This window comes from Mus caroli, unplaced genomic scaffold, assembly GCF_978045245.1.
Source record: "Mus caroli unplaced genomic scaffold, Mus_caroli_1 scaffold_11, whole genome shotgun sequence".
NCBI classification, from domain to species: domain Eukaryota; kingdom Metazoa; phylum Chordata; class Mammalia; order Rodentia; family Muridae; genus Mus; species Mus caroli.
Window position 1 is genome coordinate 48,501,214 of NW_028227266.1, and position 25,651 is coordinate 48,526,864.

At 41.1% G+C, this 25,651-nt stretch overlaps 2 protein-coding genes and 1 long non-coding RNA gene across 5 annotated transcripts in view; 2 read left to right on the plus strand and 1 right to left on the minus strand.

Moving 5' to 3' along the window:
- LOC147002010 (uncharacterized) overlaps positions 1-16,148 on the plus strand; it is a 17,679-nt gene extending 1,531 nt beyond the window's left edge. Inside the window, exons 3-4 of the long non-coding RNA XR_015048953.1 lie at positions 8,112-8,269; positions 14,310-16,148. This is a non-coding gene — a long non-coding RNA (uncharacterized LOC147002010). The remainder of the gene's footprint in view (positions 1-8,111; positions 8,270-14,309) is intronic.
- Positions 112-4,471, minus strand: Tex12 (testis expressed 12). 2 transcript variants are annotated; one of them, XM_085844629.1, is made up of 5 exons: positions 4,277-4,471; positions 2,145-2,223; positions 1,309-1,420; positions 1,171-1,222; positions 112-434 (listed from the first exon to the last, which is right to left on the minus strand). In XM_085844629.1, the coding sequence occupies exons 2-5, from the start codon at positions 2,202-2,204 to the stop codon at positions 290-292; spliced, it is 369 nt and encodes a 122-aa protein (XP_085700755.1). In that variant the 5' UTR covers positions 2,205-2,223; positions 4,277-4,471; the 3' UTR covers positions 112-289. The 2 variants fall into 2 exon arrangements, with proteins under 2 accessions (XP_085700755.1, XP_085700756.1); XM_085844630.1 differs by lacking the exon at positions 4,277-4,471 and adding an exon at positions 3,917-3,984.
- A 586-nt stretch (positions 16,149-16,734) lies between the features above and the next one.
- Positions 16,735-23,189, plus strand: Il18 (interleukin 18). 2 transcript variants are annotated; one of them, XM_021172104.3, is made up of 5 exons: positions 16,735-16,885; positions 18,048-18,059; positions 19,057-19,188; positions 20,390-20,523; positions 22,838-23,189. In XM_021172104.3, the coding sequence occupies exons 1-5, from the start codon at positions 16,750-16,752 to the stop codon at positions 23,060-23,062; spliced, it is 639 nt and encodes a 212-aa protein (XP_021027763.2). In that variant the 5' UTR covers positions 16,735-16,749; the 3' UTR covers positions 23,063-23,189. The 2 variants fall into 2 exon arrangements, with proteins under 2 accessions (XP_021027763.2, XP_085700754.1); XM_085844628.1 differs by lacking the exons at positions 16,735-16,885; positions 18,048-18,059 and adding an exon at positions 18,085-18,963.
- Positions 23,190-25,651: the final 2,462 nt, after the last annotated feature.

The following is a 25,651-nucleotide window of genomic DNA, read 5'->3' on the forward strand; positions in this document are numbered from 1 at the left end:
CAAGTATTGTTAAGCATAATCAAATTAACAGAGTCCTCTTTCATAGTTTAAGAAGGGCTAAGCAATTTAGGAATAAACGATAAAGAAAAGAACATGCATATAATTTTTAATTTATATTTTTATATAATGTGCCAAATATTTAACCCTCAAAAGAAATATTACACACTTCATATTAATATCTATCTTAAAACCCCTTTTAAATTTACAAAAAGTTACAGTTTAATATATGTTTTCTCTAGCAAGAACAACACAGCCGTAACAGGAAAAACTTTCAGCTGGCATAGGCACATTACTTGTGTAGGGTGTTGGTAATTACTGTAAACCTCTGCTTCAGGAACTCTCTTTTTTGTACTAGAAAGTTTTCAATAATATTGGCTTCTTTGAAGAGTCCATCTATCTCATCGATATAAGATGCATCTACTGCTGCTCTTTCACTAATAGAGAAAAAGTTGATATTAAAACAAGTTATAAAAAAACAAGTTATGAAGTCTAGACACATCATCAATGTCATATTCTTTAATCTTTATCTGTTAGCTATTTTATTTTCATGGCTTTGTCCACTAGAGAGATTCATTAATTTACTAATATTCTTCAGGATGAGTTAAAGCAGTCTAGAAAATATTTTAGATCATTTAAAACACACAAAGTGTATCTTATGCACTATAACTCTAATAACAAATTACATAAATTATTAAAATTAAACTATTATTCAGGTATAGTGACTATCCAGTAGCTTGTAAAGCACCTTGTAATACTTCATATTATCAGATCAATATTTAGATTCAGCCTTCAAATATAGTGATAAAATATAAATATATGAAATATTTCTTTTTATTCTAACTCCATTAATTTCACCAAATAATACCATTCCCAAAGAGATATCTGTATGAAATATAGAAAACACTATCATCTAGAGACCAAGATATATCCACTCTGGTATTAGCACTAGAAATGTGACAAATGAAGTTGGAACAAGTTGGGGATTACTCCCTTAAAATAATCAACACATCTATTATAAGGAATTGAGACAGAATTGTAAAACTTCAAACTTTTAGGTACCAGATACATTTTTAAGCCATAGAATTAAATTTTTCACTACTAAGTTTTCAAGAAAAAAGGATTTCTCACCACAATAACAAAAAAACCTTTAAAAATACCATAATTACTTGCCTTAAAATCTTTGCATATGTAGACAACATCAGATTAATTTCCTTGCTCATATCTGTTCAAAAAATGGAGTATGTTATAAAATCTACCATCTGCATGAAACAGTCAATATACATGAAACAAGCATTGTTTATACATCACCACTCAAATCCTTCTCCAGAGCTTCCTCTTTATAAAAGAGTCCAGAAGCCTCAGAGAGAGATGACTCTGATTTTCCAAGAGAAGATACCTGTGGACTATCAGACACCTGAGGCTAAGAAAAGAAAGGAAATAAATCAATGGTAAGATCTTTAAGACACATATATTCTATTTAAAAAGCAAACTGAACATTTTTCAGAAGGGCGGGGACATGGTTCTGTATAACAGTGTCTATCTAGCACACTTATGGCTGTAGGTTCAACTCCCAGTACTTCAGAATTAAAAATAAAACTCTATGTTTGGGGTTGAGAGCTAGTTCAGAGGCCAAGCACTGGACTAGTTTCCAACATTGAAAAAAAAAAGTACCAAGGGGAAAAAAAATACTAGAGACGCATACCAGCCATTTTTATCATCAAAGAAACCTTTGAACACAAGAGACATCTTGCTCAAAATGCTAAATTTCATTTAGATTTTGATAATGACTATTAACTTTTAAAAAAAGACCTTGTAGCTTGCACCAGTGGATATTATAATACTATGAATAACTGTAATTTGCATATAATGATTATGCATGTAAAGTCCCATGTACTAAAAAGACATGGACCCACTCTGGTTACATTTAAGGCCACACACTACCAAGAAGAAATCGCCATGTAGACTGTTATAGGTCTGTTCATAGTGAAAAAGCTAAGTGGAGTCAACCTAGTTCCTGCTAGGACAATCCTACCTCTGAGGCTATGAGAACACTAAATTCTACTCATCAATGGCACTTTCTTGTGGAAAACAAACTTCAGAAATAGATAAAATACAGTAAGAGGCTCCAGGGGAATAAAACTTACCTCCAATTCTCTTGCCCTCTTGCAGTTTCTAGAGTCGGGTTTTACAAGGTGGTTTGCCATCACTCTCTGGAGACACAAACTATAACATTTAGAGAAATCCCAAATTTAAGTATTAAATCCACACTACAGTTCTCTCCTTTTGTGTCCTTTTCCCACTTTTGTTATTAATTTCTGCTCTCCTGGTGTGCCTCCTAAACTTAATTTCTCCCCTCTCTAATTTATCCTACGTCTCAAAACTCTTTGTTCAAACACCCTCTGGGTCAGTAAACTCAAGTTTCATCACACGGCATCCAAGGTCCTCCATCATCTGAAACCAACTTACTAACTGTACAATTTTCAACTACCAGCCTATAAAAAAAGGAGCTCAACTTTCCTCATTGGCAAGTCTATCTTGTTTCAGCACTTAAAACATTTAAGATTCATCTATCTTTATACATTTTTAATGTTAAAATTAGAGGCTAGAGCTCCCCTCTTTCCATTTTTCCTTCTTTCCAAAAGAAGAAATAGGCAGAGATGGCTGATCACATTTAAACAAATAAAACTGGTCTATCCCAGAAACAAGACCTCTTCATTCTTCTAGTCAGAGAATGTTTCTATTGTTCCACTCTTACCTTAACATGCCATCAAACTGCTTTGCCATAAATTCTGAAGCTACTGTCCTAGGAATCTGAACAGTTAAGGTTCAAACTTGAAAAGACATTGGAACTTAAAAGCATGGACTCTACACCTTAAGAGTTGAACTATTTACATTCACTTTCTTTCTTTCTTTCTTTCTTTCTTTCTTTCTTTCTTTCAGGGATGGGGGTTAGACAGGGTTTCTTTTTTGTGTAGCCCTGGCTATCGTGGAACTCACTCTGTAGGCCAGGCTAGCCTCAAACTCAGGAGATTCACTTGCCTCTGCCTCCTGAGTGCTGAGATTAAAGGCGTTCCCTACATACCCAGCTCTGTTACTTTTAAATACCATGAGTTAGATAACTGTAGAGAGCCTGAGTACTTATATATATTATGCATATGATGGAAACAAAAGCAAAACTTAGATTATAAAGATGCTTCTAAATACTGCACAGTACTTCTGTGTGCCTACCATTATCTTCACAGTACTAAGCTGAAGTACACGCATGAATGCACTGACATTCCTAAAGAGTCGAATATAAATTTCAGAGACACCAACCCAAGGAAAAAAATCTTCCTCTTTTAGTTTTCCCTTGTCTTCTTCTTCTTTCCTATTTTAAACTAACAGAACGTATACACACGTCCCATAAAACTTCTATAATTACGTAATTCTGTATTTGTAAAAGTGGTTTCTGTTCTAATTTAAGACTCCTGAAGAGTTTTGGGACTGCGTTAACAGGCTTGTCCTCACTCTGTAAAGACATCAGTGCCCTGCGGCCATCAGGAGCATCGCCCTGTTCGCTGTTTTGTTTTTTTCCTCTGCCACAGTAGTTGGCTCGACTTCGGGATTTCTGGGACTGAGACTCGCCGCACGAAGCAACCTAGCCTGGAACTCCCTGGGTAGCCGAGGCTGGATTCTAACTCGCAGCAATCCTCCTGTCCCCGTGCCCTGCGAGTGCTGGGACTACTGGCCTGTGCTCTACTCCAGAGTTGTCTCTTTACAACGCTACTGTCTCTTCACGCCATTTCCCCGCCTCTTCCTCTCACCTCCCTCACAGCTGCGACTCCACGCCAGGCCCCAGTCCCGGAGAGGCCGCTTCCACCCCCACTCACTGCTTTCTTTCACACTCGCCACGTCCCCGTCGCGCGCGCGCGCTCACCCTCTGGCCCCACTCGCAAGCGGAGATTCGGCCACGACCTGCCGCCTCAGAGCTGCAGCACGAGCATGAGGGCTTCGCCCCTCTGCGCAGGCGCCGAGTGCGCGGCTCCCAGCAGGCAGCGCGCGAGCCACGTGACAGCCTCGCGGGGCTGATCAGCCTGTAGCCGCGCTTCCCTTTAGTTCCCGCCCTTTTCCTCCCAACTTGGAATCTTCGAGAAACAGAAAGGTCCTTTCCCACACTGTGGGGTAGTTAGAGTAAGCTTCAAAGCGGGTCTATGGGAAGGCGAGAAGTGTGGCTCTGGGGGGCAGGGCTTGCGCCTGGGCCAGGAATCTCAGCAGATAAGCATGAAATATTTCCCACCGGCTGCTCGCAGGAAAGCATGCTGGGCATAGTGTGCTGGCACAGGAGACTCCACCGGTTCCTCCAGCCCACAGGCTCTATCAGTGTCCCTCTTTGTCCTTGGTGCTACCAAACTCTCCAAGCCACACCCTTAAAGAAAATAGTTGATGAATTAAAAAAAAAAGTCAGTTAATTTGGCAGACCTAATTAGCCCTCAGAAAGTATTTAGTAACTCGCATGGATCATACACTCGTGACTTACTTTTATTGGACACAGTCACACCCCGACTTTGACCTGCAGTTTCACAAACTTCCTAAACTCTTTCCAGTTAGTTGACCTGGTGCAGAACCAAGTATATTGCCTCATAAAACAAAGGTGAATGGCATGCCTCCAGCAACTCTAGAAGCATAATTTTACATTTTAGAACTTTGTTGTTTAACACGTGGGGCTTTGTTTTGGTTTTTTTTTTTTTCCTCTTGTTTATTTAAAGGTTAGCATCAAGGCTGGGAAGTAAGCAGAGATGTAGAGCATTGGCCTAACTAGAATGTTCCTTGCTCAATATGGTAGGTGGCAGGGTACTTGAAAGTTTATTATCTGTGTTGAAATGTTTACTGTCTGTAGTACGATAATGGGAAAGAGTTATACATTTTTCATAAAGTTGATTATGGTCATTTTACAGGACTTTCCTGGTCTTGGGTTCTCCAGCACCCATAAACCAGTGCACACATGTAATTCCAGCACTAGGGAGGTGGAGACTAGAGAATAAGTTTCAGATCGTTTGCTACTTTTGAGGCTATCCTGGGATACATGAGATCATATCAAAGTTGTTTTTTTTTTTAAATCCCTTAGAAGAATCCATTAGAAGACTATGACTTTTTTACTTTTTTTTGTATAAACATGAAATAAAAATGTAAGGATTTAACTTTTTAGGTTTATATTTATATTTAACTTTATACTTAGCAAATATAAAGTTCTCCACCAGTCTTTATTTTGTTTTGTTTTGTTTTCTTGTGTGTTTTGGAGGCAGTCATGCTTTCTAATGCAGGGTAGACTGAAATGTATAGTCTTCCTGCTTCAGTCTTAACTCGTCTGTATTATTAGTCAGCAGCACTGATATTTTTTAAAGTCCATTAAATCAAAAGGTCTGGGTCATGTTGTATTATTATCTTCATATTGTAATATATCTAAAGAGATAGTTATCTATTTGGTTCTTAAACTATTTCAAAGAAAGAAGACCTAGTGCATACATTTTTACCAGACTAAAAGAAAGCATAGGTTTTTTTTGTTTTGTTTTGTTTTGTTTTGTTTTAATGTTACCTTCATTGTATGACAAATGAGTATGAAAGGGTATGGAGGGTTATGGTTAGCCAGTGCCTTAGTGTCTTCCAAGGACTGTCAACAAGTCTATAAAATACACAGGGCACAGAAACATATAGCTTATTCTGTATCATAGAAAAAGAAAGAACCATGTATTAAAGTCCCATAACCGAAATGTACAAATTGTTACGTACATCTCTAGGGCTAGAAAAAGCTTTCTGGCATCTGCTTCTGATCTGTGGTTGTGTGTGCTGGAGATTGAACCCAGTGCCATGTTCTTGCTAGCTGAATGCTCTACAGCTGGGCTAACACTGCTGATCATTCTGTGAGACTCTACTTCAGTCTTTTGGCTCACTTGGAGAATGAAAGCTTGCTATTTCAAACTCAGTCATACTGGGGTTTCTACCACGTCCTTTAAAATGTTAGTTTTCCTCAGGTAATCCATCTCACCAAGCCCCTCCAGCCATCTCACTGAAAACTTCCTCTGTAATCATAGCTATGGACATGATGTTTTCATGACTTTAGGAAATGAAAACTATACCGCTTTAAAAAAAAAAAAACTTCAAAACTACCTTCTTACACAGCATTTTATTTCTTAACTTTAGAAGTTCTTGTACAACTTCTGTACTGGGGGAAAAAAACCACTTTGCAAACTCCATTGCTAACAAAGCAACAATTTAGCTGTGTACAAGAAAAAAAAAAAAACTCCCTAAGAAATACTGCTATTATTTCAAGGCTCTATTTACACTCTGATCTTTAGAAATAACACTTTAGAAGACTATATCAATGAGTTGGTTGCAAGACTATATCAATGAGTTAAAGAAGAGCCTTAAAAATAGTCATATTTCACATATTTTAAGTCAGAAATTTGCCATTATCCTAGGAATATATGTTTTGAGTCTGTCTTAGGAGAAGGGAGCCTGCAGATGTTACAGTCCTACAATATGCATGTGGCAGTAAGGGGCAGCCTAGGATGTCTTTGCCTCTGCATAACCCAGGCTACCCAGCCCTCGGGCTTCTGGGGCTCCTCCTGTCTCCACTTCTCATTTCCTCTAAGTACACTGGGATTAGATGCTAAAGCTACTGTGTCCAGCTTTTAGTCAAGTTTCTTATTCAAAAAAGTTCTAATGGTGGGGCTGAGGCGAGAACTCAGCCAGTAAAGTTCTAGCCACACAAGTATAACCTGCATACAACTAACTCACACTACAAATAATCATGCCTGGCCTAAGGCCGGGGAGATGGCTCGGCACGGAAAGGCACTTCCTACCAAGCCTAACAGCCTGAGTTCAGTCCCTGGGAAGTACATGCTGTAAGGAGCGAATCTACTCCTGCAAGTTCTCCTTTGACTTCCATATAGGTATCGTAGCACATGCAAGCCCTACACACACACACACACACACACACACACACACACACACACACATACACAGAGACAGACAGGCAGAGAGACAGAGACAGACAGAGGCAGAGAAAAGAAAACAGTTCTTTAAATGGCACACACTTGTTTTGTTTGTTTGTTTGTTTGTTTTTGTTTTTGTTTTTTGAGACAGGGTTTCTCTGTATAGCCCTGGCTGTCCTGGAACTCACTTTGTAGACCAGGCTGGCCTTGAACTCAGAAATCCACCTGCCTCTGCCTCCTGAGTGCTGAGATTAAAGGTGTGCACCACCACACCTGGCTATGGCACACACTTGTAATCCCAGCACTGGGTGGTGGTGATAGTCAGCTCCCTGGGTCTCACTAGCTCATCTGCTTAGCTAGCCAAATCATGTGAACTCTACATCCTAGGGAAAGACTCTGTCTCAAAAACCCATTATGGATAGTTCTGAGAACAACACTTGAAGTTGGCCTCTGCTTCTACTTGAATGTACAACTCCCTCACACCCACACATACACACACACACACACACACACACAGAGGAAAAAGTATAATGCTATATATTATAATGCTATAGGTATCTCATGGTAGTGGAAAAGCTTTATAAAACGGGGCTGTTTCCAGGCCACTGAGAAGTAAATCTGAAGAGCTTCTAGCAAGTGTCATGTGACACCATGTTGAGCCTGGGAAAGTAAAATCCTGAATAAGATCTTAAAGAGGAAGAAAGAAAATACTATACAAAAGTTATTTTATACCCCCCAAAATAATATATTTTATATATAATGGCTATATTATAAAAATTACTACAGTATGACTGTTGTTCAGTGGGTTTAGATAAAAAATATTTCATGCTGAAGTGTGCAAGAGCCTCAAACCCTACAAGCTGCTATGAGAAAGGATGCTCTAACCAACCAACAGGGTTCATTTGCTTACACTGTGTTCACCTGACTTTCTGAAAGAGGTATGGTCCCAGCTTTTCAGAAGAGATGATACTGAATAGTAACATTTACAGTAAAGGAAATGCCCGTGTTTTCTAGCATTTTTCTTCAAATTCCTTGTGCCCTGGAAAACAAGCACCATGTGAAGGCGGGCCTGAGGCGTGCCAGGAGCAGTCTCCTCCCTTTGCCTGCCTTCTTCCTCATTCTTGTGCCTTGGTATCACAGGCGCAGCTGGACCTGGTTGGGGTTCTCTGTGGTTCCATGCTTTCTGTACTCCTGCCTGCTGGCTCCAGCTGCTGACAGGACTGACATCTTCTGCAACCTCCAGGATCAGGAAAAAGAAAGCTGCTTCAAATCTTCCAAATCACTTCCTCTTGGCCCAGGTAAGATATGTCTCTCTTTATTCGGGCACACTGGCGTGACGGTAATCACAGAAGGGACAGAAGCAGACAGCAGGTTGGTTTTCTCTATCTTTATTTGATGTGGGAGAGTGTCACCTTAGGACAGAAATTCTTTGTTCTCTCTTGAAAACTATTAAGGACCCTGAAGAGCTTTTGTTTCCCTTGGCTATCTACCATACTGTTGTCATGCACTGTGTTAGAGAAATTTTAAAAAGTTACCTAGTGGGATTTTTGTAAATATGTTACATGTATTCTTAAACAACATTTTAAAAGACAGCTATCCTTTTGTATATTTGCAAATCCCAATGGAAGGAAGCAGAGTTCTTCTCGCTTTGTCTTCAGACTGTTGCAATGGTACACAGAATTCGCCTCTAATACTATCTTGTCCACTTGTAAGAGCAGGAGAGCTACAAAGCAAATGGCATCCAGGATGGCTAGAAACAGCTTGGGCTACTCTGTGAGCCACTAAGACCCTCTGCTTTGGAATGCTGAATCAAGCTTTTCTTTCAAGGAAGCCTCAAATCCAAACTAGTTCTCTCAAAGCAAACAAGACCTTGTGCAAAGCTGGTAGTCAGTGAGTGCCGCGTGATAAGACTTGAGCTGCTCTGTGCTTGGATAACATGATAAGATTCCCCAGCAAGACTTTATTTCGCAGGGGAAGAGCTGAAGAAATAAATGATCTTCTATTTTGAAGTCATTTAACAAAACCAATTAAGACACCTTAATCTCTTTACTTTCTGCCTGTTCTCAGCTGGCCAAATCCTATGCCATGATCCTTCAGAATATCTTCCTCTCTGCCTGCAGTGCCTTCCCATTGCTGTTAACATCTCAGTCTGAGTCTCCCATATAATCCTCCATCTTCTCCTGCTTACTTCAGGATAGAATGCTCCACCTGCCACCCCACCCCAACCATAGCTCTGCTCCCCTCCCACACAAGGAGGAGGGAATATGGAACACCCAGTCTTCTTTCACACACACGAATTCCAAGCCTGTGAGCTGCACTTGACCTTTTTTTTTTAATCAAGCCTATATTTAACAGTTGATTAAATATACCTGTCATTAACTATTTAATTTCCTGTTGTGTTCTACCCCTATCCCTTCTACATCCCACATACATGCATTTGTAAGATGGAGCAATTGTCAAGGGTTAACTGACATGCCAAACTGAAATATAAACTGGCTAGTGAGATGGCTCAGCAGAAGCCAGCAGGTGTCAATGCCTGCTTTCCTGAGATTCACACATGGATCCCTTATAAAGATGGAAGATGTCCCTGACTTCCACACACATGCTATCATAGACTCATATACACATACTAAATACACGTGTTTTGGTTTGGTTTAGTTTGGTTGGTTGTGTTGTTTGTTTGGTTTGAGACAGGGCCTCACTGTGTATATAGCTTTGGCTGTCATAGACCTATGTAAGCAAGGGTGGCCTCTTACAGAGATCTGCCCGTCTCACCGTGCTTGAATTAAAGATGTGTGCTGCTACAGCTGGCTACAGTAAGGGTGTTTTTCTTAAAAAAGAACCAAAATGTTGAGTGTTGGTCTTGCTGAAGCCAGGATGACTTCCTACGTGATTGTGGAGATTTAATCACACCTATTCCACAGAACTGGAGTTGCACAGACAGGACAAATGGGATCAGAGTCGCTTTTTCAAGTTCAAGGCATTTTATTTTTAATACAATATTATTTTTTTAAACTCATAGCAATTTTAAAATACTGGCTGAATAATATTCTGTAACTGTGTGTTGCCTTCCAGTAGTCCTCAACCTTCTTAAAGCTGGGAGGGACCCTTTAATACATCACCTCACATTGTGGTGACCCCCAACCATAAGATCATGTTCATTGTTACTTCATAACTGTAGTTTTCTACTGTTATGAATTATAATGTAAATATCCGGGTTTGCCAGTGATCTTAGGTGACCCCTTTGAAAGGGTGGTTCAACGCTCAAATGGGTTGAGACCCACAGGTTGAGAAGTACTGTAAGAGGAAGTGGCTACGAGGACATTGGCCCCATATAAATGGCTCTTTCCTGGCAACTTTAACTTTAGCCTAGAATTGCAGAATGCTGGGGCTGGAAAAAACTTACATTTTTTTTCACGTCCAGCTTCCTTGTTTTTTAAATGAGGAAACTAAGACCCCCCAAAATTAAGTAACTTGCCCCAGGCAAAATTGGAACTCATGTGACCTAGTTTTCATCATGATATTCTGTCATCTCTCTGTGAGCTAGTTTTCAAAGGCTTACACTACAATTTTTTTTATTTTGAAGACCTAATTTTTTCTATATACTTTTGGGAGGCTCTTTGTGAGAATGTTAGGTGAAGGCTGGAGAGATCAAAAGGTTGGAAAAGGACTCAAAGGGACTGCATTCAATCTCTAAAACGCAAGCTTACAAAGCAAGCAAGCCAAGCTGTGCAGAGAATTCGCACTCCCAATCCCAAGATGACAGAAACGGGTGGATCCTAGGAGCTTGCTGGCCATCCAGTCCAGCCAGCAGGCAAGTTCCAGAACACTGAGAGGTCCTGTCTCAAGAACTGGGGTGTGGCCAGCAAGATGGCTCAGAGGATGAGTGTTTGCCAAGTCTGGCCCCAGAACTGACTTCTGCAAGTTGTCCTCTGACATTATACACACACATACACAAAATATTTTTTCTTTACTTTTTAAAAAGATAATGGTACTTAATGAATAATACCCACAATTGTCCTCTGACATATGAGTGTGGGCACACTCACAGACACACATGCACATACATGTGCATGCATGAACATTTACACACACATACATGTGCAAGAGATTACTAGATAAAATGTTCAAGGCATTCTTACCCACTGGGCACTGTATTTCATAGATTAGAATTGAGAAAGCAAAGAAACATGCATGAGAACGAATCAGAGGAAAAAACGGGAAGAGGAGTAAGGAAGATTAGACTTGACATCCTGATACACTGCGAGCTAACAGGAGTGAAACACAGCAAGTGAAATAGTCACAGTAAATACATAGAACAAAATTAATTAGAAAACCAGAAGAGTATTACATCCATTTCTCTTCTTTCTTTTTTCTTTTCTTTTCTTTTTTTCTCTTTTTTCCTTAGGTCTATTTATTTATTTTATGTTTGTGAATACACTGTTGCTCTCTTCAAACACACCAGAAGAGAGCATCAGATGTCATTACAGATGGTTGTGAGCCACCATGTGGTTGCTAGGATCTGAACTCAGGACATCTAGAAGAGCAGTCAGTGCTCTTAACCACTGAGCCATCTGTCCAGCAAGGAGAGTATTTGAGAAAGTCTTATATTTTGATTAATGTGTTTTTAGGCTTCCCTTCTTTTCTTTCTTTCATTGGGTTTTAGAGGACAATTTTAAGGTCTGTCCCCCAAATAGAATGTATTGGCTATGACCCAGGTGCGTTTTTAAAATTCTAATGTAACCTGTTTTTCTCCTCCCCAAAGAGATCAAGGTTGCATAAACAAGATCTATTACCTGGGTCTCCTTCCCTGGTTCTTATTAAAGGAACTACACTACAAGGTCCTCTAAATTAAATTAGGCAAAATCTAAATAGTGTAATAGGAAAATAATGGTTTTAACTTTGTAAGTAAAATGAAATAATAGGAATATTTTCAAATTAAACATCTGGCCTAGAGTGGCATGATTTCAGAGCTGCTAGGCCAAGGGGATTGCAAACTGCTAGCATTATTGCCGGGTGGAACACAGTGCCCTGGTGGGATCATCTGCCCCCGTCTCTATGGAGTAAGTTAAACCATTGCTTACGTATCTCAGAAGCTCTCCCACCCAGCCCTAACTCTAACAAGTTACCTAAGCTGACCTTGAACTCACTCTGAATTACCCAAGTGGGCATCCTGTCTCATCTGCCCTTGTAACTGGTGTTACAGGCCTGTGCCATCACCCTGGATTACAATGCTATTATTAAAGCATTATTTTATCACGGCATGTGCATGAAACAGGTGTGTGGAAGTCAGCACCACTTTTGTGGAGTCGATTCCTTCCATCTTTATGTGGGGTCTGGGAATTGAATTCAGGTCTCCAAATATGGATGGCAAATACCCAGAACCTTCTCCCCAGCTACATAATACTACTGACGTCATACTTGCTTTATTTCCTTTTTGCCTTTTTGAGACAGGGTCTCATAAAACCCATACTGGACTACAACTCACTGTGTAGCTAGGAATAACCTTGAACCTCCTGCCTCCACCTTGATCCCCTGGCCTTTACCTACCCAAAGTGATTACTGGTGTACAGGAACACACCCCAGTTTAAATATTTTCTTATCTGATAACAATGTTACCAAGGTATTAAGGAGCCTTGTTACTATTTGTGATATGAACAATCTCTAGGTATACAAGCGAGAGGCAAGAATACAGTATTAAGGCGACCAAAGTGCCACCATGATAAGACGTGAGGAGAATGAACTTCTCAAAGCATGGTTAATAATGCTGAGAAGTGGGTGGGAAGAAGACATGCATTCACCTTCATGGCTGTCAACATGAGCACCCCGAGAATGGTACCCTCGTTACATCATTATATCTACTACCAAAGAACAAAATAATCCTGGAAGCACGTGGGCTCTTTAGAAACACAGCCCTTTCTGAGAACTGTGACCACACTTAGTGAAACCTCAAGTCTTGGTCCCCCAGCCTCCCTGCTCCCTAGCCCTCCTCCCTGGTCACTAGCCCTCTAAGCCCTCCCCTGCCCTTGACGAGGCTGTGCTCTGCTCATGCTGCACTGGGTGACATCACTGTGAAACCTCCAACAGCAGCACAAACCAGATCCTCCAGCCTCTGCCGTGCTTTGTCTTGCCCACAGCATCTGAGTCACTGGACGATAGGAACTAAGTTTTGTTCAGCTTCTAAACCCACAACAGACTCATATTAGAGAGTGATTAAATGATAAACAAGTTCAAGTATTGTGGAAAAGAGTTTTTTGTTTCTTTCTCTGTTGTTGTTCCAATTTTTAAATTTCTTTTAATTTTTTTTTTTTTTTTTTTTTTTAGTTTTTTCCCCTTCCCTTTCTCTCTCTTTCTCCAGCCCCGCTCACTCCTGTCCCCACCCACTCCGGCCCATAGGGTTTTTTTGTTTGTTTGTTTGATTGATTGTTTGATTGTTTCTCTTTTCAGATAGATGGTTGTGAACCACCTTGTGGTTGCTGGGATTTGAATTCATGACCTCCAGAAGAGCAGTCAGTGCTCTTAACCACTGAGCTATCTTGCCAGCCCTGTTATTCCAATTTTTAAAGGGCTACACAGAGCCATATGCAAGCCAGCCAAGCTCCCAAACACTGAGCCACATCTCTAACCTCTTGGTTTTTTTTTTGTTTTTTTTTTGTTTTTTTCTTGATGATTAGTATTCTGATGGGGGTGAAATGGAAACTCAATGCAACTTTTATAAAATTTAATTTTTATTATTTCAAATCATGTGTGTGTATGTGCCTTTGTGCAGGGGTATGTGCACGAGAGTGTAAGTTCCTATGGAGGCCAGAGACATCAGGTCACCTGGAGCTGGAGTTACAGGCAATTGTGAACTACTGTGAGTGTAGGGAACCAAACTCAGATCCTCACGTGCTCTTTACACCTGAGCCAGCTCTCCAGCACCTCAGTGTATTTTAAATGTGTATTTCTCTGGTGGCTAAAGGTGTGAACTTTTTTATTAGCCATTTATGCTTCTTTTGAAAACTGCACATCAGTTCATTTACCCATTTATTGACTAGAACATAAAATATATTTAATAACTATTCACATTTGAATATAAGTAACTGAATCTAGACTAAACTGTTTACGTCGACCAAATAACAAATACTTTAGGTTAGCTTAATTAAAATTGAGTTTTCAACTGAGATTTAATTTCCTTCTTCTATTGAACTACTTGGCCTCAACTTGTGCTAAAAAATTTTAAGAGAACAGATTTATAAATATTCTCTAAATAATATTGTTTTGGTCAATTTTCTATAGCTATAAAGAATACCTTAAGCCAGACAACACACACACACAAAGTTTATTTGTGTCTTGCAGTACAAGAGCTGAAAAGTCTAAGAGTAGTAGCCACATCTGGTAAGAGCTGAAAAGTCTAACATTAATACATTAATAGCCCATCTGGTAAGGGCCTTTTACTGCTTCAACTCCTGGTGGAAGGTGAAAGACAATCAGGCACCTAGAAAAGAAACACAGACACATGAGCTTGCTGCAAGAGCTCTCTTGGGACTGGAGACACAGCTCAACAGTTAAAAGTGAGTACTGCTCTTACAGAGGTCAGTTCCCAGCACCCACGTCAGTAACCAGAGCTCTTGGGAGAGAGAGAGAGAGAGAATGAGAGAGGGAGAGAGAGAGAATATAAATTTTAAATGCTCTCTAATGTGAAAAGGCACTGGTCTCCCATCCTGTGGGCTCACTCTAATTATCCAAACATCTAACCAAGGCCGCTCCTCCAGCACTGACTCCAGCACAGAGACCAAGTGTCAACACCAGTTTTGCTATCTACAAACCATAAAAACAATTAGGAGTTTTGACTCAGTCACCACCCTGAGTGCTCCATCCATTAAGTGGCTTCACCGCAGGAGACACCAGTTAATTCTCTGGAACACAGCTTAGTGTAGGGGAAGTTTGACATTTTCTCCTGAAGGTACCGTGTTTGAGTCTGCTGAAATCAGACCTGCAATCAACGGATTACCAGGAGCAAAGGCTACAGAAGATTTAGCAACACACACAGGCACCCGAGCTCCAGAAGCCAGGGAGGGAAAGAAGTAAGGCTTGCAGGTGGTGTTAAAGGGGGTGAATTGCTTTAAGGAAAGAGTGGACCCAGAGTCAGATATGGATGTGGTGCTACACAAGGCTGTGCTGATATACGTTAGAATCCCATCCCTCAAGCAGCTGAGACAGAGGGATTGGGATTCCAAGACCACCTTAGGGTGTATAACAAGACCTGTCTCAAGAAAGAAAAGGCAGTAAACAAGACTGCAGGTAACTTTGTCCTTCTTTGGTGGACCCCGAGTTCATAGGCCAGGGAAGCAGAGAAGTTTTTTCCGTACATCTTTAGGTGAGAAAGGGATCAAGAGAACTTGACCATGGGGAGTGCACAGGGAGACCTGAGGTTGCTGCTGTCATCCAGCCCATTATTGTCACATTAAATGAAGGAAACTCGTTATATTAGAATAGCGATTAACAGCTGCGGAGGCTGATGTTGTACAGGGACTTATGTAGCAAACTCATTACATAGCTTTGCACTCCTGGTCCCGAAGGTACTGAGTTCAAATCCCAGCAAACACATGGTGGCTCACAACCATCTGTACAGCTGCAGTGTACTCATATACATAAAATTAAAAAATAAATCTTTAAAAAAAAGAAAATAAAAGAAACAAGATCTATCAGGGTAATTTCGATGTAATAAAGGAATTAAACGGTATTTCAGGACTCCGGTAGCAACTGTAGACTGATGATAAAGCAGCATATCTACTAGTGGCAGGGTCATGGGTACCACTGCAAACACTGTGGTTTATTATATAACACGAGGAGGGGGTGCTACATTTCAGCTTAGAAATAGATGAGAACAAACATGTGTGTTTTTCCCCCAAAGTCACGGATTTCTCTTACACGGAGTTCCAAGACAGTGCCATGACAGAACTCTGAAAGGCTACACACGTGTAAGTGCAGAGTAGGGTGAGGGGAAAGCAAAAAGCAAATACAAGAGTTTGAATTTTTTCAAACCTATTATTTGTTTTTGCAGAAACAACATTTTTATGAATTACTCATACACAAACATAAACAACCCAGATTTCATATCAAAAGCTGTTTGCTGCCTAGGGAGGGAACCCACCACATGCCAGAGCCTTTGGGCCTTCTCCCACCCTGCCCCAAACGCCAGGTTGAAGTACCACTTTTTATCGCCTCCTCTCCTTTACCAGCGAAGTCACAAACCTTCAGCATCTCCTCTACAGGAGGCCACTGAGTTTTAAGTTCAGACAGAACTGGTTCCCATTTAAGGGTGTATTTCTAGCATCCTCAAGGAACACGAAACTAATAACTCAATAATGAGCTGTACAGTCACCCTTTAAAATATTGTTTAATGAGACAGCACTCTCCTGATTCCAAATAGCTAATGATTTGTGAAAGAATATAAACACGAGTGTTATAGACTGATGCTTACGTTTATCTGACATCCGCCATAGTCATCAGCATACTGGATGATAAATGACATTCAAAAGTACATGTTTAAGTATTAAGGAGCTGAAGAGATGGCTCAGCAGTAGCACTAGCAGCACTCGTAGCACTAGCTACTCTTCCAGAGGTCTGGAGTTCAGTATCAGCACCCACATGGTGGCTGAATCCAACGCCATCTTCTGGACTCCGTCAGAAGTGCATGTGATGCACAGACATAGATGTAAGCAAAATACCAAATACATAAAACAAAATAAAATTCCCTTTTAAAAAAAAAAAAAAGGAAGAGTTTTGTCATTTTATGTGTACAAAGAGCAGTCTTTGCCTCTTCATAGGTGACTCTTTGCTTTCACTAGGAACAATGGCTGCCATGTCAGAAGACTCTTGCATCAACTTCAAGGAAATGATGTTTATTGACAACATGCTTTACTTTATACGTAAGTCTAAATCAGTAGGACAAATGCAGGGCTCAGATACAGGTATTCAACAAGAAAAGAAGTCATACAGTGAGCTTAGGCTCCTGTTTGTCATCAAATTCTACTGCAATGTCTACTCCCCTCTCTAAAAATAACCATAAGATTCCTGAGGTCCCAGTGCCTTGTCCCACCTCAGGGGTGGCACTCTGACAGTAGCTCACCAAGATGGTGCCTAGGGCCCATCATGAAGATCCCATGAAAATGTGCCATTGAGGAAACTCTGCTTCCCAAAAGAAATGCTCATCATGATATTCTAGACCTTGAGTTCTGTGAGCACCATTCATGTGAATATATCTCACCAGAGAGGAAGGGAGGGAGGAAGGAAGGGAGATTCTTCTGATTAAGTTTCCATGGGGGATTTGACTCCACTGAAAGTTCGGCTTTCTTCAGAAGCTTCCTGAAAAAGTCCTTAGATGTTTTTCCATTTAAACAATAAATTTAAAAGAAGAGTTTGCTGCTTTATAAAAAATACTTTTGCTATGTATTGAGATTTACAAATCCTGGAGTTAAATCTTTTAATTATTTTTTATTGTATGTTTATGAGTGTTTCTTCTGTATGTATGTCTGTGCACCACATGCATGTGGTACCCATGGAGATCAGAAGAGGACACTGGATCCATAGAACTGGATATGAGCTGCCATGTGGGTGCTGGGAATCAAAGCACTAGTCCTCTGGAAGAGCAGACGGTGCTCTTAACCACCGAGCCATCTCTCCAGCCCTGGATTTCGGTTTTATACCTAACATAGCTAAGCACACATGAACCCTAGTAGGCTTAGTTTTATGGGCTTGAATGCTTATCAAATCTGATATTCCTACTGGAGGCCAAAAGAGCCCATCCACACTACACAGAAGTTAAGGAGTGAGGAGTGGGGACCAGGCACCACACCTTCAATCTCAGCACTTCAGGAGGCAGAGGCAGGTGGACTCTCTAAGTCTGGGGCCAGTCTAGTCTACAGAGTGAGTTCCAGGTCAGCCAGAGCTATATAGTATCTCCCTGTCTACAGAGAGAGTTGGGGGAGGGGAGTGGAAGGAAGAATAGAGTTGCAAAAGGGTGGGAGAGAGGGGACATTTGAGCTGAACTGTATAATTTAACATATTGTGTTTCTCTTTTCCTCCCTTTAGCTGAAGAAAATGGTAAAGTATAAATTTATTTTTCTTTCTTTGCAAATTAGAAGGCACTTGAGACATATCCACTGTCAGCTGGGAGAAATTGTCCATAGGGCTGTTTCCTAGGTAGATAATCATTACAGTTATATTAAATTCATGTGGTGAGAGCATAATAAAACTATAATTCTTCCACTGATGGACTTATAAGTTGTTTCCATCTTACGACTTTTGTTTACAGCACCCTTATGGGATTCTTGGAGATTTCAGCTGTTCGGTTTGGTTTGATACTCGTTCAGTAGACTGGCCCAGAATTCACTATATTACCTGAACTGGCCTCAACCTTGCGATCCTCCTGCCTTAGCATCCTGAGTACCAGGATCACAAGTGTGCAGCATTCTTAGACAACAGTGTTAGCACAATGTGTCTGAACTACCTGTTCAGGATAAAATCTAGGAAGCAGAAATGCCAGGTTGACAACAGAGAAGGAAGAGCTGGCAAATCAAAGCTTGAAGCCGTTACACAGAGTATAAGTGGGCTCTCCCTTAGACGCTGGGACACTTTTCCAGTATTTTTCTACTGCCCCCGGTGAGCCAGGGTGGGACAGTTCTCACATCTGCATAAGCAGGTTAAGAATTCACAGTACTAACAAGATGCCACAATGCAGTACAAGGTGTGGCTAGCAGGGAAGGGCAGGAAGGACCTGAGCTAGGGAAGAGTTCCCAGGGGCAGGAGACGAATGGGAGGGCTTTGTAAGGTCTGAGAACGTGGACAGCATAAGTCAAAATGTAAGGAAACAAAAGGGCAGGAGGCTGATCAGACAGTAAGACAGTGGCACCTTTGGCCGGAGAGTAGCTCCAAGCACAAACAGGAAACAGAGTGTCTTAGAAGCGGATGAATGCAGCAGTCAGCTTGATCATTGCTGCACCTAGAGGTATGTACTGACTCTAGAGAACAGTAGTACTTGGTCTATTTGTTATCTGGGAAAAAAAAACCCTAACTGTTAATGATTCAATGTATATTATAGGAGACCTGGAATCAGACAACTTTGGCAGACTTCACTGTACAACCGCAGTAATACGGAATATAAATGACCAAGTTCTCTTCGTTGACAAAAGACAGCCTGTGTTCGAGGATATGACTGATATTGATCGAAGTGGTACTTTTCCCCCTATTTATTTAAAAATACAGAGATGAGAAGACCACCCATTATTCTCCCTCCATTTTACTGCCTACACTTTCAAATATTGCATCTTTGACCCCATCCTTAAATGGAAAGTCACAGTAGTAAATATAATTTCACTTTAGAGCGTGCCCATACTTTTAGTTGGAGGGAGGAGTTGGGTCTAATAAAGACACTGACAGAGGACAAGTCACTCTGAGTCTACATGTGTACCACTATTTCCCTTATTTTAATTGTATCCTCTGAGGAAGAGCCTCACCAAGTTAGATGCTTCATCCCCACTGGTTATAGCTAAACATACTGCTGACACCATCAAAACTCAATATTAAAAGCAAAACAGAAGCCTTTTAAATGAACCTGCCTTCCACCAGAACACAAGAGCATCTCAGAGGATGGCATGATTACTGGGCACCTCAAGTTATAAGTTCCAAATCACACAGTTTAGGGCCTAGTTGAATGAATATTTTCAAAAAAAGAAAATACTATCCTAAGATTCTTACCGCAGCAAATAGGTTTTTAATATTCCGTTGAACATTCAACAGTTAAACATAGTCTTTAGATTGAGAATAATGCTCTGTTTGAGAGTTGGTTTTGTTTTTGTTTTGGGACAGGATCTCACTATGTATCCCTAGCAGGCTTAGAACTCTATCGACCTGACAGACGTAAAATTCAGAGATCCACCTACCCCTGCCTCCCAAGTCATGGAAATAAAGGCATGCAGATACCTTTATTTCCACACCCAGCAGGGTTCATGAAATCTTTAACACACTCGAAAATTATCAGAGTGTCCTTAATACATTCAGAATATCTTTTTTATGTATATTGATGTTTTGCCTGCATGTATGTCTGTGTGAAATTACAGACAGTTGTGAGCGACATGTGGGTGCTCAAAACTGAACCCAGTGCTCTTAACCACTGAGCCATCTTCCCAGACCCCACTCAGAATATCTTTATCACACTCATGTTGCCCACTCATGTTTTATAACACCTTGTAAGTGTGTTTTAAGGGGTGTCTGGCCAACGGGGCATCATGTCTGTCAACTGTCTGACCAAAATTGAGTGCAGGGTAGTGATCGGCCTATTAAGGTGGATCTAGCCTTTGGCTAAGTTTCTACAGATACTGATTTGGGAGAAAACTATTATAACTAGTGGCATCACTTATGAATATTTGTTTCAGCCAGTGAACCCCAGACCAGACTGATAATATACATGTACAAAGACAGTGAAGTAAGAGGACTGGCTGTGACCCTCTCTGTGAAGGATAGTAAAATGTCTACCCTCTCCTGTAAGAACAAAATCATTTCCTTTGAGGTAAGATTCAGCTTCATTTGGGTTTTAGTCATATTAATGGACAAAATGATAATATCCAGTGATTTTCAGACCAACCCTTTATCTAGAGCTGGAAGACCAGAGACATCCACTGGAATTGATGGGAATTGTCAAGCCCTTTGGTCTAGTGTGATGATACTTGCTTGTCTAATTTTGTCTCTGAGTCTGTCAGAGAGGAAATGACCACTGAGTGTTTTCTTTTCAGAAAGGGTTTCTTGTATTCTAGACTGACCTTATACTCAGTGTATAGCTGAGGGTGACCTTGAACTTTTAACCCTTCCATCTCTACTCCCATGTGCTAGGATTACAGGTGTCTGTTACTGTACCCTGTCTCATGCTCTGGTCTTTCACTAATACAAATCTTAGCCACTGTGGCCACAAACAGGGTTTGGATAAGACCCAGTTGCAGCTCCTGCTGTATCACTAGGGCTTTGTAGCTAAGGATTAGTTCTCAGCTAGACTTTGAGCTTACATTTGGTCCTAGATCAACTCCTGCAGCTTACAGTCTCTCCCTAAGTTGTGGTTTAGCAGGCACAGTTTCAGAAGCAGCTGCTAGTGAGAGAGTACTTAACATGACCATCAACCCCGAGGCCATACTTGTTCATAAAGGACAATGGCCGAAAACTATGACTATCAGTTCTATAACTAGTTCAGTTAAAACCCTCCTCAGAGTCTTCTATGCATCTTAGGGGGTTAGGATGCCTTTTCAATTCTAGAGATTTCTCTATCAATCCATAGGATCATGATGATCTTTGGTACCATGGAGTCAAAATGCTCTCCAAAATATTAGTTCTATGATTAACATGGAAGAACCTCGGGCAGTGCCCATATTTTCTAATACACCCTGAAAAGGTAGACAAGATGTAAGAATAGGAAAAGCCAGGCACTCCTAGCAGCTACAGGCCTAGTGTGAGGGAGTACAGCTTCCAGACACCTAATCCTGATAGACTCTGGTGTCTGAACAAAAGAGAGAGGAATCAGCATGTGGTCTCTCTGGGCAGGACCCACCAAAGAGATTATACTCTGGACAAAAAGGAGAGACAACTGTGCACTGTCACGCTTGGCAAAAAGGCAGAATCAGGGGCCACAGACTGAGTCAGTACAGCTGGGCTATTGAGAAACCCAAGACTCAGTCATAGCACAGCTCCTGGGTTTAATCCGCTGCAGCTTAGTTCCAGGGTCCACAGAAAGAAGCAGCCGACCTTCTTCACACCTCCTGCAGCTCACTGTGAGCTGCGGAGCTCAAGGAGGAGGGCAGTGTTTGTAGCTACAGACAACCGAGGCAGACAAGAACAGGAATTAGCCCAAAGTGATAGCTAGCTTGGCTAGAGCTTTACTTCATCGTTAGCAGACAGACTCCACTCGGTGGAGGAGAAGAGAAGGCAGCTCTCTAGGCATAGAGAGATCAGGGGATCAGGGGCCTGAACATGGAAGAGCATTCTGGGGTGGAAAAGGTCAGAATGGATGGGGAAAAAAAGAAGTTAAGAGTTACAGGGCTGGAAAGATGGCTCAGTGGTTAAAACCACTGACTGCTCTTCCAGAGGTCCTGAGTTCAATTCCCAGCAACCACATGGTGGCTCACAACCATCTGTAAAGGGATCTGATGCCCTCTTCTGGTGTGTCTGAAGACAGTGACGGTGTACTCACTTACATGAAATAAATAAATAAAGCTTTTAAAAAAAAGAAGAATTAAAGAAAGGTGGTCAGTATTCGTATTATTCTATATTCAGAGGGTTTTTTTTCTTTTTTTTTCTTTTTTTTTTAAAGATTTATTTATTTACTATATATAAGTACACTGTAGCTGTCTTCAGACACTCCAGAAGAGGACGCCAGATCTCGTTGTGGATGGTTGTGAGCCACCATGTGGTTGCTGGGATTTGAACTCTGGACCTTCGGAAGAGCAGTCGGGTGCTCTTACCCACTGAGCCATCTCACCAGCCCAGGTTTTTTTTCTTAACTTTTGAAAAAGTTAAAACTGCTTAAGGTCTGTTTAGCAATAGACTTCTAAATAAACTGTACATATTCAATTTGTTACTATCCTCTTTTAAAAAATATTTCACTTCGTGTGTGTGTGTGTGTGTGTGTGTGTGTGTGTGTGTGTGTGTATGTGTATGTTTCTTCAGAGGTCAGAAGGAAGAATCGGATCCCCTGGTGCTGGAGTTCAGGCATTTGTGAGCTGCCAAATTCCAGACTTCTGAGAGCAGGGCAGCAAGCACTCTTAACCCCGAGCCTTTTGTCGATCCTGCCCCGTTTGTTTATATCCTTAAAAATTATGTGTTTTGTGTTTTCTCCACAGGAAATGGATCCACCTGAAAATATTGATGATATACAAAGTGATCTCATATTCTTTCAGAAACGTGTTCCAGGACACAACAAGATGGAGTTTGAATCTTCACTGTATGAAGGACACTTTCTTGCTTGCCAAAAGGAAAATGATGCTTTCAAACTCATTCTGAAAAAGAAGGATGAAACTGGGGATACATCTGTAATGTTCACTCTCACTAACCTACGTCAAAGTTAGGTAGTGAGGGTTTCTGTTCCAGAGAGATGATTAGTACATACGCGCCGTACGATAACCTAGCCTGTATTTCCATAACAAAATACCCGAGGCTGCATGATTTACAGAGTAAACACGCTAATTTGCCGAATGTGTCCAGCCCAATTTCTACTCCCTGGAGAATTGTCCTGGATGCATCACAACATAGAAGATAAAAGGAAAGGAATCAGCCACATGTGAATTAGCACATGGATGAGCCTTACCCCATAGCAACTGAAGTCTTGAGAGAGGCAATAACAGTCTCTGTCACTAAAGCCTGATATAATTCTATGGTAATTTTTAAGATTGTGCTCATAGGGTAGAGGGATGGCTCAGTGGTTAAGAGCACATGCAGAGATTCCAGAGGATCAAGTTAGAAAATGAGTTCCACGATGGGGGCCTGCATGCACATGCCCCGGTGAGCCTGTGGAGTCAGCTCTAGCCTCCCACTGTCGTGTGGGTTCCAGGTTCCAGGAAGCAAACTAAGATCATCAGGCTTGCATAGCAAGCGCTCTTTCCTATGGGAGGTGGCCATCTCTCTGGCCGCATTATGTGTTATTTTTAGCCATTATAACTTTGTTTCACTGTGAAAAGCTTAAACACATCAACATTATTATACAGTTCATACTGCCTGTTACCTCAGCTCCAGCAGCACTGACACCTTCTTCTGAGCACCCACACTCACCTATACACATGGACACATATGTATGTCCCTAAGCCGGATGGTAGAGGTCCCAGCAGAGGTAGATGGATCTGTGTGAGTTCGAGGCCAGCACCATATTGTCTTCTGCTCTTTTTTCTGACTCTTAGACATATGTAGAGATTAAGCCTGGTTCTTCCTCCCAGCCACATGCTCCCAGAAATAATACTCAGACTCGAAACGTATTTACAAATATCTTGGCCATATAGCTAAACTCCTCTCTGACTCGATCATAACTTAGTATAATCCATTTATTTTAACCTATATTTGCCATGTGACTGGTTACCTGTGCTCAGGTAACATGCATCCATGTCGTCACATCTTCCCAGCCCCCCAGATGCCCCACCTTCTATTCCACCCTTTACTATAGACTATAGGTTGTTTGTTTTTTTAATTGACAGGTGAGGCATCCATACAATACATAAGCTATTTCCTCTACAGACATATGTTGCTTTTTTTCTCCCTGTCTTCTCTCAACACATGGACTTTATAACTTAAAGAGAAAAATGTTAACTCATAGAGGCCATTTTTTCCTTGTTAGTTTTTCCAGATTTCAAGCCTGTGATTTTTTGCTGCACAGAGAATTAACCTAGTTCATAGAAAACAGTTAGTCATAGTTGGAAATCTTTCTAAATCTACTGACAGTTGTCAGAAATCTCTACAGCCGGCTGGGTCTTGGTATTCACAGCTTCAAGCATGCTCTACATTTGATTCCCCCCGCCCCTTCAGTGGTGTTCAGTACATTGGTTCCTGGCTGGGCCTCAAACCCTCCCGTGGACTGCTTTTCTTTTGGTTTGGTTTTGCTTCTTGTCTGTTTCTAGAGTCAGTGTATTCCACAGAGCTCAGGTATAAAAGCTAGAAAGTAAAAGCAACAGAGAGCATAACCCCTGCAAACATGGAGCTTGAGATGAGACCATGAGACCTGACCTGTCTAAAGCAGGTCTGTAATATAGCTCGCTCTCCTCCTCCTCTCCCCACCCCCATTTGTCTTCTTCCTTTTCTTTGAAACACTTTCTTTTTTGGGCTCTGTATTAGAGTTCTCTAGAGGAAGAGAATTGATTGAACATACATACACACACACACACACCATTTATTAGAGTGGCTTACAGACTATGGTCCAACTAGTCCAACAATGGCTGTCTACCAACAAAAAGTCTAAGAACAATGTTGGGTGTCTCAGCTGCTCTCCAGTGTATGCCGGAATCCTAAAGAAGTGGGCTCTCATCCTCATGAAGAAATCTCTTGACAGCAAGAGTGAGGGCAAGCAGGCAAAAGAAAGCAAGCTTCCTTCTGCCATGTCATTTATATAGACTGCGGCAGGAGGCATGGCCTAGATTAAGAGTGGTTCTTCCCACCTCAAAGATTCAGATTGAAAATGGGTCTTTCCCACTTCAAATTATTTAATTAAGAAAAATTCCCTCCCTTTTTTTGTTGTTCATTCTAGATGTAGTTAAGTTGACAAAAAGAAATCGCCGTCACGGGCTCTGACACAGAAGGACACTCTGATAGATGTTTCCAGAATTATTAATGCACTTTGCTAAAGCTTTTGTACTTTTTCAAAAATGAGTATTTTTTCAGAAAGCTCTCAGATGTCACACTCTGACCACAATATATTTTTAAGGTTTTATTTTAATTTTTAATTATGTACACACGTATGGGGGTGGGGGTGTATGAGAGTGCAGTGCCCAAGGAGGCCAGAGGAGGGCATCAGGTTCTCTGGAGCTGGACTGAAAGGCAGTTGTATACCGCCTGATATTGGCACTTGGAACTGAACTTCAGTTCTCTGCAAGAGCACTCCTAACGCCTGAGCCATCTCCCATCTTCACAACACCTTTAATATCAGACACACACAATATTTTTTTAATATCAGGAGA

Bases quoted from the DNA above. Each gene is read 5' to 3' on its own strand.
- Tex12 (XM_085844629.1), bottom strand. From the start codon at position 2,204: ATGGCAAACCACCTTGTAAAACCCGACTCTAGAAACTGCAAGAGGGCA. The intron at 1,223-1,308 runs GTGATGTATAAA...TTTTTTGAACAG, and splicing joins TCTGGAGAAGGATTTGAGTG to ATATGAGCAAGGAAATTAAT. The intron at 435-1,170 runs GCAAGTAATTAT...TTTCTCTATTAG, and splicing joins ACATATGCAAAGATTTTAAG to TGAAAGAGCAGCAGTAGATG.
- Il18 (XM_021172104.3), top strand. From the start codon at position 16,750: ATGTGTACAAAGAGCAGTCTTTGCCTCTTCATAGGTGACTCTTTGCTT. The intron at 19,189-20,389 runs GTACTTTTCCCC...TATTTGTTTCAG, and splicing joins GACTGATATTGATCGAAGTG to CCAGTGAACCCCAGACCAGA. The intron at 20,524-22,837 runs GTAAGATTCAGC...TTTTCTCCACAG, and splicing joins ACAAAATCATTTCCTTTGAG to GAAATGGATCCACCTGAAAA.